This window comes from Gobius niger, assembly GCF_951799975.1.
Source record: "Gobius niger genome assembly, chromosome: 16".
NCBI classification, from domain to species: Eukaryota; Metazoa; Chordata; class Actinopteri; order Gobiiformes; family Gobiidae; genus Gobius; species Gobius niger.
The window spans coordinates 11,378,230-11,393,304 of NC_136867.1; the positions used below are offsets into that span (position 1 = coordinate 11,378,230).

At 42.5% G+C, this 15,075-nt stretch overlaps 1 protein-coding gene across 2 annotated transcripts; it reads left to right on the forward strand.

Annotated features, from left to right (window-relative positions):
• The first annotated feature begins 1,917 nt into the window (after positions 1-1,917).
• On the forward strand, positions 1,918-15,052 carry LOC306975927 (inverted formin-2). Of its 2 annotated transcripts, XM_079573740.1 has the most exons (23): positions 1,918-2,140; positions 5,574-5,984; positions 6,463-6,578; positions 6,700-6,859; positions 7,422-7,455; positions 7,645-7,786; positions 7,867-7,999; positions 8,799-9,467; positions 9,941-10,086; positions 10,160-10,221; positions 10,360-10,462; positions 10,557-10,642; positions 10,763-10,863; positions 11,287-11,357; positions 11,442-11,549; positions 11,637-11,707; positions 11,801-11,921; positions 11,991-12,155; positions 12,371-12,473; positions 12,557-12,709; positions 13,174-13,959; positions 14,192-14,245; positions 14,772-15,052. In XM_079573740.1, exons 2-22 carry the CDS (start codon positions 5,588-5,590, stop codon positions 14,242-14,244), a joined length of 3,780 nt encoding a protein of 1,259 aa, XP_079429866.1. In that variant the 5' UTR covers positions 1,918-2,140; positions 5,574-5,587; the 3' UTR covers position 14,245; positions 14,772-15,052. The 2 variants fall into 2 exon arrangements, with proteins under 2 accessions (XP_079429866.1, XP_079429867.1); XM_079573741.1 differs by lacking the exons at positions 14,192-14,245; positions 14,772-15,052 and having other exon boundaries at positions 12,557-12,653; positions 13,174-13,672.
• The last annotated feature ends 23 nt before the right edge of the window (positions 15,053-15,075 follow it).

Here is a 15,075-nt window from a genome sequence, read left to right on the forward strand (position 1 = left end):
TTTGTAACCCTGTATGGCTGGTTAACATGGCACTTTATATTTTTCAGTGGCCTCTATAATGCTCCAGGATCAATTGTTTTGTAGATGTTCTGGTGAGAGGGTCTTTCAGTCGGGAAAACTCTACAAACAATCGATCCTGGAGCGTCCTAGAAGCTACTGTGAGGGAAAGAAAGGCACTAAGTCAACCACTCATACAACCACTGGGTCACTTATACTTCACTTAAAAGTTCCATAATGCACCTTTTCATTTTAATCTAGTTAATCATGTGACTCCAGGAGCAAAAAGGTTCAAAACCCCTGTACTATCAGATAGTTCTCATTTTACTTTCACAATGTCGGTCAGTGTTAAACTGTGGTGTGTGTTCTTGGGCATATTGTTGGGTATTTAGGGTCCTCTGCAAATTTTGATTTAATATGTTTAATTAAATTTTTTGTTTTGTTTTTGCTTTAGTGTTGCATTCTGTACAGTTTGGTCTCATCTTGGAAATGGCTTTGTTCACCCACTTTTGTCAATAGTTAAGTTGTCAAGTTCAGACTCTGTGATGGAGAGAGTATCAGAGAGTATCAGAGGGTATCAGAGAGTATCAGACTAATTTGCTGATTTGCTGTCATTTGAGGGATGATGAGTGATATCATTTGGGACACGCCCCAGTGCCTGCATGCAACAAACCGTGCCTTTGGGGCACAAGGTTGTATTTGCTGGCACATGAAAATGACTATTTAAAAACAAGCACATAATAAAATGTAGTTCCCGGAATGTGCGTTTAGCTTTTTACTTACTTGCCACCCTTTGTGTTATAACTACTGTATATAGATCCAGAAACTAGATCCTGTTTAACTTGTTCAGGTCGTTGACATTGTGAGCTCAGAGAAACTTACACCTGGAAAACCAGACATCATTCATGCAAGGTAATAATCACGTTTAGAGTTTCGAAATATCCATCTGTTTGGTGATGTTTAGATTTCACTGAATATTGTGGATATTCATTTAAACACACACTGCGTAACATTTTGGACTATACTGCTGCCAGCAATGCAAAAGATTTATGACCAGCAAGACACAGAAAATGCTATTTTTGCAGTGGGTATAAATGAATGGATTTGGATGTGGACCTAACCTATTCAAATCTCATATTTGGATGCTTGTCAGCATCTCCATGGAGATGAGCTGGAGATGTCCCCACTCACAGTAAAGTTACAGTCAGGTCCTAAAAGAGGTGAGCCACTCACAGCAAACACACACGTTTGTTTCTTCATCTATGAGGTCTTTTTCAACAATAAAAACATCTGTAATCAAATAAATGTGTGTATTTTATTCTATCTATTGGGTTACTTGGCGTGGCTTTAAAAAATGCTGAATCCACATATTACGACAGATTTAAGCACAAAAGTGTCTCTTTTCTTGCTGACCCTATGGCTGGGGTCAGACCCCATAGCCTGAAAGGTCAATAACTGATGGAAGGAGGTCTAACCCCAGGCTCCACTTTTCTCAATTGCAAGTCAAGCTTGATAGCGACGAATCGAACTTAACAGGAAATTGGTACCCTTATTTTATCACAACATTTATATTGGACATTGACAATTAACAGGCCTATTTCTTTATCATCAGAAAGTAGAATATTTACAATTGCTGTTTTTTTTCTTCTTTAGAAAGTCGTGTTTGAGTTCAGGCGAGGCAACATGCCCATTTTCACCTTTCAATTAATCGAACGGTGCGCACTGCTCTGACGCACAGGACCTATAGCCTAGAATTATTGAGAAAACATATCAATGTTTTACTTTTCAGCCAAAATAGTTTTCAGTTTGGGGGTTGAATCACTGCACAAACTGTCGCGTATTTGCTTTTATTTTGAAAGCAGTAACAGGACTGCCGCCATTGGCCCTGTGTGCGCTTGACTTGATCAATCTCTCCCCCCAAGTGACTGAAAGCTGTTTTGGCTGCAATGCTTTGAAGGAGCTGCCATACCATCCCATAACACACGGACCGACCTACCGCACTGTGCCTACACTTTCACCAGCTCAATGTCTGATGTTTTTGCACCAAGAGAGATGTCTGTTTAGAGGACAATCACATCTGGAAAAAAGAAAAACCGCGAAAGGACGCATTTTCCCCATGTGCATATCTATGGAATAAAGCCAGGTAAGTCATCCTCATCAACACACACATGATTCATGCACATGTGACGGTGCATTGGGCTTTGAGGATCGCAGTGTCACCTTTGCCTCCCGTTGCATTTACTGCCAATGCTGTTTATTGGCCAATGGGGCGATGGGTCCCGTTATAGCCACGGGCAAGAAGATAAAACATCCCAAAGTAGCAAATAGACAGACTCTTGCTTTTAGTGCTTTTCAAGTCATTATGTTATAACGGATGTACAGTGCGTAATGGTTGCCTAATTGCGCGTTGGTGCCGTGGTCCTCCATCCCGTATCGACGTCCCCTGTCGTGGACAGAATGGAGTGGACGCTTTGGCACAAACACAGTTCCTACAGATCAGCTGAAGATAGTGTGTGATATCAAAGCAGCCTCTTGTTGGCACTCCTCTTACGGACACAGAGCAGCAGATGAGCAGTGGATGCTCGTCTGGCAAAATCTCAGAAACAAATTAAGCAAACTCCAAAAATATGCAGGGAGTCGGTTTTTTCCCTTAAAAAGAAAAGGGAATGTGGGGAGGAGTTCTTAGTTAGGGCTGGGAGTTTGGCTTCAAGAATTCCTGATGGCAAACGTGCACTATAATTATAATTATATTTATTTTTAATCAGTAGGCATATGCTTGAAATTGATGGCTTGCATAATGATCTCATGGTATGTGTACACAGTCATTTGTCATCAGGCAGATCTGGTTTTATAAGATAATTATACCTGTACACTAGACTAATGTCAAATAAATGATCACAAATCTCATCTCCAATAACTGTCATCGCCATGTAAAGGTGCAGATGTTCTAGTGCTTGTAAGTGGCAGATGATGTCCTGGCTCATACCTACGTGTTGATGCAGTACAGGAGCAGTGGGCTGATGTGTGGGCGGCCAAACCAGAGGACACATGAGGAGGTTTGACTTGCTGTGAATCAGCTTGCTTTTAGTGTTGGGCATGTGGGAGCGTGGCAGACAAGGTCAGCAAATTAAATGGAACCTATCGCTGTGAAAGTGTTCCAAGAATCCAGATGTATTTCTTAGGTTACGCAACACATCTATTAGGGAAGTGTGTGTATTCCCAAGGAAAAGAAATGAACACAAAAGGAGCTTCTGAAAGAGGAACAGGGTCCGTCATATACAGCATGCCTATCTCATGCTGTGCTTCCTGAGTCAGGAATTCAGTCTTTTCCTTCCTCCTGAAAAAGTTCGTGGTGCAGCCTGGAGTGCCCCTTCTCATGTAATCTGACTCATAACTTTACTGAGAAAGAATCAATTTTCCACAATCCTCTGTGCATTTCAAACAAGTAAGTGCCTTTACAGGTTTTCATGACTCAGACAGAATCTCCTGCCAGTCAGGGATGGAGGCTGAGGAACTTACAGTGTAGGGTTGGAAGGAAAAAAACTTGCTTGTTTTGTTCATTCTTTCCAAACAGAGAGGGTTACGGGAGCATTTGTCTGAACGCAGCTCTTTGAGGAGGCCTTTTGTGAAACTCCATTGTGTGGCTGCTGCTGCCACGGTAACACTGTGGCAGCAGAACTAATGCTGCAGTCAGATGTGACAAATGTCTCCCTAGAAAAGACTTGATTTCAAAACCCAATTGGCAAGATGCGGGACACAAGGTGTTGTTCTTTTTTCTCTTTCCTGTGAAATCTGAGTCATGCTGCATGCAGGTAGAAGATAGAGCACTTACAAAGCAGCTCTTTTTTATTCACTGCTTCTTTGTAAAATAGACACATTTTTGTGACTTTTCTAACACCTTCTCTCAGTACCTCATCTGTGTATCTTGTCCTTGCCAAGGCTAAAATCAACAGAACACTAGAGATGAGAAAAAAAACTGTCAACTTAATAACATTCTCAAAGGCAGTCTTCTTCCTGCATGTTGATTTAGTAGCGGGTGGGAATGTGTTCATACTGGCTAAAAGTGCTGTGCTGAATCTGTTTGACAAGCGGGAGGGTGTGTCTTATTAGTAAAAGAGGAAACTGTACTCTGGGACTACTACAGCAAAAGGTGCTCTCGAGGGACCAGCGTGTGCTTTCAGGTCAGTGTCAAATTTACTTTTATCTTAGCGATGTCAACACTTCTCAGAATAGTAAAGCTAGCATATCTTTATTTAAATACATTATATGTATGAAAATTGAACAAAAAACAACTTGAAACACTTAGCACAACAAGCAAACTGAAACCATAAAATGAATTACAAACTGGAGATTAGTCATCACAATACAGACAGACACTGATTAACATTTCACTTTTTAATCTGTCTCATTTGTTCCATCAACCTGCCAATGCAGCCCCCACAGAATAAATAATAAACGGGTTCCAAATCTGATGTGTCTTGTATAATTTTAATTGTAGAGGCATTTTTCTCCCCAAAGGTAGATTGATACAGTTCCATGAAAATCCAATCTTTAGACAGTGCTCTTAAAGGAACAGGCCACTGTTTTTACACACTGAGATATGTTCTTACCTGAGCTTAGACGAGTTGATGCGTACCTGTCTGGTCTTTGTGTGTGCCCGTGGAAGAGCGTGGTAGCTTCCAACTTCACCCACGTTTGGAGCTATAGGAATACATTGGGAGAGGCCAAATGCTAACAATATCTTTGGTCGTTTTGTGTGACTGAGGGCACGCACAGAGACCAGACACTACACATCAACTCGTCTAAGCTCAGGTAAGAACATATCTCAGTATGGAAAAGCCTGTTCCTTTATGTCTATAGACATCTTTGGCTATTTCCAATCTTCAGCGGATCCAGGTATTGGCCAAGATTATAGTTGAAGGGTTAGGATCTTCAGATGTTAACCACAAGAATTGTACTTCTGTGCATTGCTTGATTGAAGAAAGTACCTTATACCTTTTCACCTTTGGTATGGGTATCTGGTATGCCACTATTATCAAGTTTTTCTGGAGCACACAGTAATGTCCGCATCATTGTAAGTGGTTTTAGTAGTTTGTGAAAGCCTGGCGTTTTGGACCTTTGGTGGGCTGACAGACAGAAAGCCTCTTGTTTTTCAAACAGGATTAACATGGAATGTATGGGACAGCACAGGATCTCTGGCCAACTTGCCTGACTCATCCACAATGTGCCGACTTGTCATTTCCTATTCTCTTTTTCCTCTCTGATAGTGGCTTGTTTTGGCCTGCTTCCTTTTGCGCTTGATAACACTGTATTTATATCCAAGTCCACAGTGTTACATAGTTGAGGTCAAATAATTGCTCTGTTTATCATTAATGTGGAAGTAGCCTGGACTTCTTACTGCAAGAATTGTTTTGAATGAAATTATACAAATAAAAATCACCAGTCACATATGGATTACACATTGCAAATAATCAATCAAACCAGGCACCATTTATATTCCCTAATTCTATTTCCTGAAAATCATCTCAGTAATTTGCTTACACTAAACCTGACATAATTTTGTACTTCCCGTGCAGATTTCCCAGCCTTAATGTCGGGCAAATCAGATCGCAAAAACAAATGGGCGGCCGTGCGAGGTCGCCTGGGGTCGTCTCAGGACTCGGACACCCAGCAGGAGGCCAACCTGGAGAGCGCGGATGCGGAGCTGTGCATCAGGCTGCTGCAGGTGCCCACGGTGGTCAACTACTCCGGGCTGAAGAGGCGCCTGGAGGGCAGCGACCAGACATGGATGGTGCAGTTCTTGGAGCTGAGCGGGCTGGATCTCCTGCTCGAGGCCCTGGACCGGCTGTCGGGACGAGGCTGCTCCCGGATCGCAGATGCCCTCCTGCAGCTCACCTGTGTCAGCTGTGTCCGGGCAGTCATGAACTCCTCTGCGGGGATACACTTCATTATCGAAAATGAGGGGTACATTCGGAAGCTCTCCCAAGGTGAATCTCGCAAAAAAGAAACTGGTGCACACATGAATCAAAAATGGGACACAATTTCTTATTTAGTTTTCAGTCAACATTTCGCACATCAATAGTTGTTTACTTTTTGGCACTGATTAAACATGATATTCTTATTCAAACTTATAAACGCCACCAACTCTAAGATATTGGATTTTGTCCCACAAGAATATTATTGCAGCTTGTTTCAGAATTATGTTAACATTATCTTGTAGCCAGTTCTGTTATGTAGGCCATCGTAATCTCCCTCCAAAACATCACAGTTTGTTTGTGGCCATTGGAAAGTTGCTTTTATCTGCACGGCTGGTCTACATCAATACTCCCATAGGTTCAATGTTCAACTCGAGGTGATTAAATGGCAAAAACACTGTTTGGGTCAAGACTTAGGGGAGAAAGTGTTTCTCTTCATTTGAACCACAGTTGAACTCGACTTAACTCGTGTCACTATGATGTTCTGTAGCTTTGGATACTTCGAACATGATGGTGAAGAAGCAAGTGTTTGAGTTACTGGCTGCACTCAGCATGTTCTCTTCAGATGGACACCGGCTCGCGTTGGATGCTCTTGAACACTACAAGGTAAATTAAGGTTATTAAGAACTTGTTCATGAATTTCATTATGTTTCCATAATGCCATCTAGTGGTCAACTGTATGCACCCAACATTGTATATATATTTTTAAATTGTTTTTATTTTATAGGGTGTAAAGGTGCAACAGTACAGGTTCAGTGTGATCATGAATGAATTGCAAGCCACGGATAATGTCCCCTACATGGTAACACTGCTCAGCGTCATCAATGCGATCATCTTCGGCACCGATGACCTCCGACAGAGGGACCGCATGCGAAAGGAATTTATCGGTGAGTTGCTTCAGAAGCTACAATATTGTTTTTCTTTTTAATTGTGATATAAATGCGAGGGCAAATTGGAAGCAGACTATTAACTACCCCCGTTATACAAATATCTCTACCACAGAGGCTGTCTATGTATAGGACTAATGGCCTAATTTTTACTTTAATTAAATGCTCAATTATAAACTTCTACATACAGCCCAATGGAATGGTACAAATACATTATTTACAATATACTTGTAAATAATGACAACTTTAGTTGTTATGTAAATGCCCTTGAGTTATGTTTTAAGAGGATTAAGCCATCAATACAAAGTCAATAGTAGGATATTATCTTTGACAGATTAGCCAGCACTGTACCGTCTGTGTGGTGGAAGAAATGACTTTGTGAACTGCTTCTCCATTGGTTTACCTGTCTGATTGACCACACCTCTTTTGTGATTGCCCACCTGCTTCATAGTTCTTGTCTGTTTGCCTCTGTGAATGAATCTACCCCAAATCTAAGATAATAGTGATTGCGTTGCTGACACAATGTGAGTGCTGATTTATTAAACTTTATTGCTCTTAACAGGCCTTCAACTACTTGATATTCTCCCCAAATTAAGGTGAGTGTTTCCTTCTTTTTATGCTTTAGCATTTCTGTTTGATGAGTAAACTTTTCAAACTGTAATTATTTCAAGTTGTTTATCCTGGCTGCTTCCATTAAGTGCCATTTTTAAAGCAAAAGGTTAGCTTGTTAGCGGTTGCAGATGACATTTAGAAAAGTTTAGCTGTGTCTATGTCGCATTGCGCAGGGAGCAGGAGGATGAAGACTTGATTATTCAGTGTGAAGCTTTCGAAGAGGCTATGGCTGAAGATGAGGAGGAGCTGCTGAGAGTGTATGGGGGTATTGACATGAGCAATCACCTGGAGGTTTTCACCACACTCTTCAGCAAAGTAAGAGCAACAAAGCATGAGCCAAGTTGAGTGGAGCAATGTTCTAGTTCAAAATAATTCTGTTATATTTGCCCACACAGGTAAGCAGCTCTCCAGCCTCCCTCCAGCTTCTCTCAGTACTTCAAGCCTTGTTGCTGCTTGGACCGGACCGCACCGATATATGGGTGGCTGTAGAAGCCATTGTCAACCGAGCCATCCTGGTGGCCCAAGACTGTGAGATAGCACTCATTTAATTTACCAGGTCTAAAGGCCAGCTCATAATCCACTCAGACATACTGTCACCATTCAGTAAAGACATGAAACTAAGGTTGCCTATAGCTGATCACTATGAACATAATAATTGTCATAATCATTTTGGCAAACATTATTACAATGGCAGGCTTCTGTACCGAAAAGGCTTTGTGTTGTTGCTTTGGCATGGTTAAATAAAGGCAGTTACATAGATACATGGCTCCAATTCAAGCAGCAAGTTACTGTCACCATAATTATATACCACTGGTATGAGAAACTCTTTGGTCCCGTAGTGAAACTTCCCAATGTACTAGATTCATTATATTCGCTTGGAACACAAATGTACATCACAAGAATTTGTATGAACATGTTTCATTGGGAAGACGTTCAGAAAGAACATACAGTAAAGTTATGAGGGGGCGTTTTCTGCTTTAGTCATTTTCTGTCAAATGTATTATTTGAGACATTTTTGAACAGCTGTGGTGCTGTGTGGGAAAATAAGAGATAAAACTCATTATGCTGAGGTCGGATTGTGATGTCTAGACGAAAAATTCCATCAAGAATTTGCTTTCAAGGCCATTTTACAAAGTTGCAGGTTGGAAGTTTCTGAGACTGCATGAACAGAATTTAAAATGACAATAATGAATGAAAACAAAAGGCCACTCCACTGCATCACAAAACCTTTTTTAGTTTATCGATAATGCTATAAACTTCATTTGTCAGCAGGAGTGTAAAACAATCCAAATGAACATGGCTTTAACAAGTGTCTTTTTGCCTGTAGCTCAGATGGGCTCCTGTGAGAAGATCATGCAGCGGCTGATGTCGTCCAAAGGGAAGGGCGACCAGGAACAGCACGAGTTGGACGGACGTGTGGACAAAGCTGACAAAGCCGTGCAAACGGGCGACCAGGATGTCGGTGAAACGAGACACAAAATACAAATGTCCCCTCAGAAACCGCTATGTGCCTCTCCCCCTCCACCGCCCCCACCTCCTCCTCCTCCACCACCTCCTCTTCCTCCAGCCCCTTGTTTACCGAGCGGTTGCCCCCCACCCCCGCCCCCACCACCACTGCCAGGCCCGGGACTGACAGGCGCTCCACCACCGCCCCCTCTGCCTCCGTGTGGTCCAGGGATTCCACCACCACCCCCGCCGCCGCCGCCTCTGCCGGGCATGGGGCTGCCTCCACCTTTCCCGGGAATGGGCCCCCCGCCGCCTCCACCTTTACCGGGAATGGGCCCCCCGCCGCCCCCTCCGTTACCAGGTATGGGCCCCCCGCTGCCCCCTCCGTTACCAGGTATGGGCCCCCCACCTCCGCCCCCGCCCCCGGGCATGGACATCATAATGGCCCAAAGCGCCCAAAGCCTCGGCCGCAGTGCCTCTCTCAGGACGTACCGCTGCCCCACACTGAGGATGAAGAAGCTCAACTGGCAGAAACTACGGACTGTTACAGGTGATTCTCTTTTTAAATCTTCTGTGACTCAAAATGAAACTAGTTTTGAAGGGCAGATAAAAACATTTTTTCATAGATGCTACAATGATTTTGCCCTCATCCCACATTAAGCATTACATTCCACTAAATGTGTTTCTTCAATGTTTCTCAAATCCTTAATCACAGCACGTCGTCTTGCATCCCGAATGTTTTGTGGTGTTTGATGTGATCGATTGGTCCTGTCTCCATATTCATTATAACATTTGCAATTAAAGATGTTCATTTCATTGTTTCTATGCAGTCAAAAACTAAAAACAAAGTTTGCATCTATGGAATATAAAAATGACTTGCAAAATAAACACTATATGTTGTCCTGCATGTTCAACACATTTATGAAAGGTGCGGCATCTTCGATAAAACTTTCACTCCCTGTTCTCTTCTAATATTGACTTAAGGTGGATCTCACTTGAGTTTGCTCCTCTCTTCTTACACAGACGGTCCCTCAATGTGGGCGTCGGTTCAGAAGGACCCTCCTCCTCCGGAGCCTGACTACAGCAGTATCGAGCAGCTGTTCTGTCTCCCGGTGACCGAGCCCAAAGACAAGGGGGCAGCTGCTCCTGTCAAGAAGGAGCCTAAAGAGGTGTGCTTGGACAGCACTTGTTGTCAAAATGGTGGAAGTTTACCTGAGACCAATATATCCCTCTGTTTTCCAGATTACATTTATTGATGCAAAGAAAAACTTGAACTTAAACATATTCTTGAAGCAGTTCAAATGGTGAGAAAATATGGATGTTTTATTTGCTTTACAACAGGGATCTCCCATCTGCAGCTCTACAACTTTTTACATTTCTGAGCATGATCTACACTATAATCTCGAGTATCGTTCAAACGAGCTCTTCACTTTTCATTGCAGCTCAAATGAGGACTTCGTAGCCATGATTCAAAATGGCGACCGCACCAAATTTGATGTCGAGGTGCTAAAACAGCTAATGAAACTGCTGCCAGAAAAGCACGAGGTTCGTACAAGAGTTCAGCTGCACTTACAAGCTGCACTTACAAGTTAAGAATGTAAAAAGAAAAAGCTTAATCTGTTTCATGCTCTTAACAAAGATTGAGAATTTGAAGTCCTTCCAAGGGGAGAAGGACAAGCTGGCCAATGTGGACCGCTTCTACACCTCCCTCCTGACAGTGTCGTGGTAACTTCCTCTCAGCATCACTTGTAAACTTAGCGGCGTCTAGGACTTGGTGTTTGATTTCTCTCAATCCGTTTGACACTGCTGGGGAGTAGCTCATCTTCTGTCGCTTTGTTTTGGCAGTTATCAGCTGAGGATTGAGTGCATGCTGTTGTGTGAGGAGACCGCCTCAGTGTTGGACATACTCCGGCCCAAAGTGAAGCTGGTTGAGGAGGCTTGTCATGGTAAGACTGCACATTGTTCTGTGTGTATGAATCGTACTGACAAACGGTTATAATTTCCCTTTGCATTTCCGTTTAGTGTTGATGACCACATGGTTGTATGGATGCCCCTTTCCAAGAGAGGTTGGCTTCAAATTTCAGAAATCAAATGATGCCAGCAAAATCCGCCATTTTTGTTGTAACGTTGGCAATATCAATAGCAAAAATATTTAACAAAGAATATAACAAAGAACTGCTTGGTCACATTAGTTAAATACTTTACATTGACCAACAGTCCACAAGAAGTGTTTTTCTTTTTTTCTTTACACAAACTTTGAATTTGATATAGTTGAAGATACAACAGATAACCTAATGTACACTTTGAGAATGCAATGTCCTCATTTGACTTATGGTTCATGCTAATCACTGTATAATCCTTTCTTTCAGCTCTTCGAAAGAGCGAGCTCCTGCCAAGCTTCTGCAGGCTCATTCTCGATGTGGGCAATTTTCTAAACTATGTAAGACACTTTCTCCTCCTCTATATTTTATTTGGGTTGAATTTGAAGTAGTTGCATTTTTAATTATAATGTGTCTATTTTCAGGGAAGTCACACAGGGAACGCAGAGGGCTTTAAGATCAGCTCGCTGCTGAAGCTGGCAGAGACGAAGGCCAACAAGAGCCGCATAACGCTGCTCCACCACATCCTTGAGGTACTCACTCCAAGATGCTACATGTATGCGCGTTTTTCTTGTCATGAAGCTCTTGTAATCATTGCACTGTGGCATGTTTTTGCAAAGGAAGCGGAGGCAAACCACCCAGAGCTCTTGGCAATGCCTGATGACATCGAGATCTGTGAAAAAGCAGCAGGGTAAAACGCTTGACATCTATCACACTTTGTATTGTTTGGATTTGATTGATTGCGTGCTGAGTAGGTGGAATTGCAAATATCCGTTTTTCTCAGAGTCAACCTCGAGTCGGCGCAAAATGAAGCAAATGGCTTATTGAAACGACTGAATGATACTGCCAAGAAAGTGTCCAACTCTGCAGATGAAGTGAAAGAGCAATATACAAGCATACTTCAAGTAAGGAAGTCTCTTCTTTCAGGTGATAATCATTTTTATAGATTTTTGTCAAATGTATTTGTGCTTTAGGAGAATCTTGAGGTTTGTCAAGCTCTGAGTATAAGGTTCTCAGAGATCGATGCGAAGAGAAGTGAGCTGGCAGTGTATTTGTGTGAAGATGCCAATAAGCTGTCGCTAGAAGAACTCTTTGGAACCATAAGGACTTTCCGAGAACTTTTCATCAGAGCATTGAAGGTTGGCATTATCCATGAAAACGCACATATTCTGGTGCAGCATTTGGCACAAGTCCAAATGTTTGTGTGGTGTGACAGTCGTGCATCTGCTGTGCAAACGAAGGGTGTCATTTATACTGTAGAAAACTGTTAAAATATCTCTTGCATATCACACAGTGACAAATCTATTTGCACATTATGTACTTGACAATTACTGTCAGTCCTGTTGTTCATCAGGAAAACAAATCTAGAAAGGAGCAAGCAGCCAAAGCGGAGAAGAGAAAGAAGCAGCTGGCGGAGGAAGAATCAAAGAGGCAGAAGGGCGAGAATGGGAAAATAAGTGAGTGACACTGCAGCGTTTCCACATTTTCACTGAAGATCTACTCGAGGACATACGTTTACGAACATGTATTTTGTTTTTAGTCAAGAAGGGCGTTGTGCCTCAGAACGACGGCTGCATCATTGACCAGCTGCTGGCTGATATAAGGAAAGGTTTCAGCCTTAGAAAGACCAGGCCCAGGTGCGATTCGGAAACCCTCCCTTCTAATGAAAAGCGTAGGGATACCTGCTCGACTGGTAAGGACAAGAGACTGTGGCATCCTCTGAAGTCCACCACTGCCCGTCCTTTTTACTGCCAGCCACTACACATCTGCTACTATACAGTATATCCAGGCTTCACTATGACTTAAAGGGACACTACCTGAGCTGTACAGCATATTGTATTGAGTGTGAACGATAATTTATTTTGAATAAGGTATCTTTAAATGTTGGTAATTAAATCATACTAACGGGACTGTGATTTGGAATAAATGTTTTACCAGTGGGGGATGAAGATGGACTAGAGGGTTAGTTGGCTGAACATGCATTTTTGTAGTGTGCCTTTAAGATCACCTCATTTCAGTCGTCCTTTAGCCTGGTCAGCCAGAATACATGCTTTTCCTATTATGGCTGCCCAGGCAATTCGTCCATTGCTTGGCTGCTTTTGTTGTCCAATCTGCTTTGTCATTCTCAATGATGATGTCCATTTTATCCTCCTCTAGAATCAAATGCGAAGCCTGCAGGCGAAGAAGCCGCAGATCAAGCCACCATCCCCACTCCCTCCACACCATCACCACTGGCCAGCGCAGGCGAAGTGAACGGTCTCAGCAGCCCGTCGGAAGAGACTCCGCCAACACCAGCCGCGCAGAGTGCAGTGCCCACGCCTCCTCGAGAAACGGCCATACCAACCGAGCCACCACCAGAAAACCCCAAAGACGCAACAATTCCAGCACTCCCCGACCAATCAACGCTATTGGCCAATCGGGAGGGACCCCCAGGCGAATTGTCACCCCAAGATGTGACGCAGGCCGACCACAGCCTGTCTCTCCAGATGACGAATGGGTTCACATTGGACTCGAGTGACTCAGGCGTCCTTAGCCCATCCTCTCTGTCTGACGCTGATCTGTTAGAGGCTGCGTTAGATGGAGGGTCAGACTTGGCACTGGAGAAATCCGTACCGGAAGAAGCTAAAATAATGGAAATTCCAACTGGAGAAGTTGCTCAAACCAGTCATAGCAATATCAACCGCAATGGTGAGACTTGTGACAGCGCAGCCAGCCATTCACAAGAGACTCCAAGAGAACAGGAAGTTAAGGAGGTTTCTGGTAAACCTTCTGGTCTGGATGCTCCCACAAGTGCACCCAGAAGTATTAAGACTGAGGTTACTCGGTCCTGTGATGTCCCCGATGGAGTGGAGATAGCTGAAGATATGCCCGCTGCGTCCGACTCTTATCAGCCTGAACCAAAGAGAAAGAGCTTCTTTAAACGCAGCAAAAAGAGTAACCAAGGTAATCTAACCATTCACTTGAATAAAAATAAACTTTGCATGACTGACGCGTCCATGTTTCTAAAAGGGAGTTCCCATTTGTTTTTATTGCATTTAACATTTTATACCCTTTGTTTAGCATTTGGTTTAAATTTTTTACAATACATTGCCGCATGAGTGTTTATTTTTAGTATATGATTTTAAACAGTGTGTTTGAATGTTCTGCTTTTGTATTTTGATTTTCTAAAAACAAGGAAACCGAGGGAAAGGACACGCTAAACATAAAAAAGCCTGTGTTTTGATGTGAGGTAGGTCAAAGTGAATGGAAACGGCAGGGAAATCATTCTAATAAAATCACTAATGGCAGCATAATCATCTGTATATGGTCTTAACTGGGGTTTCGATCTCATTTGTCTCGTTCGGCTTTTTAACACTCAGTGGAAATCTAATCGTGTGTGTGTATTCTAACACCAATTCTCCTGTCTCAAAGCTGACGGGCAGTTTGTGAAATCACTGCAGTCATGAAACCTTTTTAACTGTTTTTTTGTCTTTCTTTGTCCATATTTCTTTGTCCATTCTGGAATCAGAAACCGAAGCTATTGAATCAACTAACCTTGTGTGCTGTCTGTAAAATGTGCTTTTGTTCAACATGGTTGTGATGTGGTTCCATTAAAGTGGCTATTATTTAACAAAAACTTAAACCTATTAAACCTGACGTGGTGATTTTTGTCTGTGCGGTCTGTGCTCAGCAACTTTCTAATCTTTTAAGTGTCGTCGTGTATTGAAGTTCACCACACATTTCCAACTATTGATTTGAGTCTTTGTTTCCCTCAGGTGACTCCCGAAAAAGGAAGGCCAGAGGTAAAAGGAAATGTTAAAAAAACTTGAAAGGACAATATTTAAAGATGAATGTAAAGTTACTTGAAGACAATATGGGGAACCTTCCTTTACAACTGGGATCACCACAACACTCTGAAGAAAAGTCACTTTATGTACATTCCTCATTATGTATGAGTGGTTAAGCACTGTTAGACAAAATATGCTTTGTTTTTGTATTGTAATATGCAGTAAATGTCAATATATTTGCTAAAAAGCTTTACATTTGGAGCTAATAGAGTGTCAGCTATCTAATTTTACT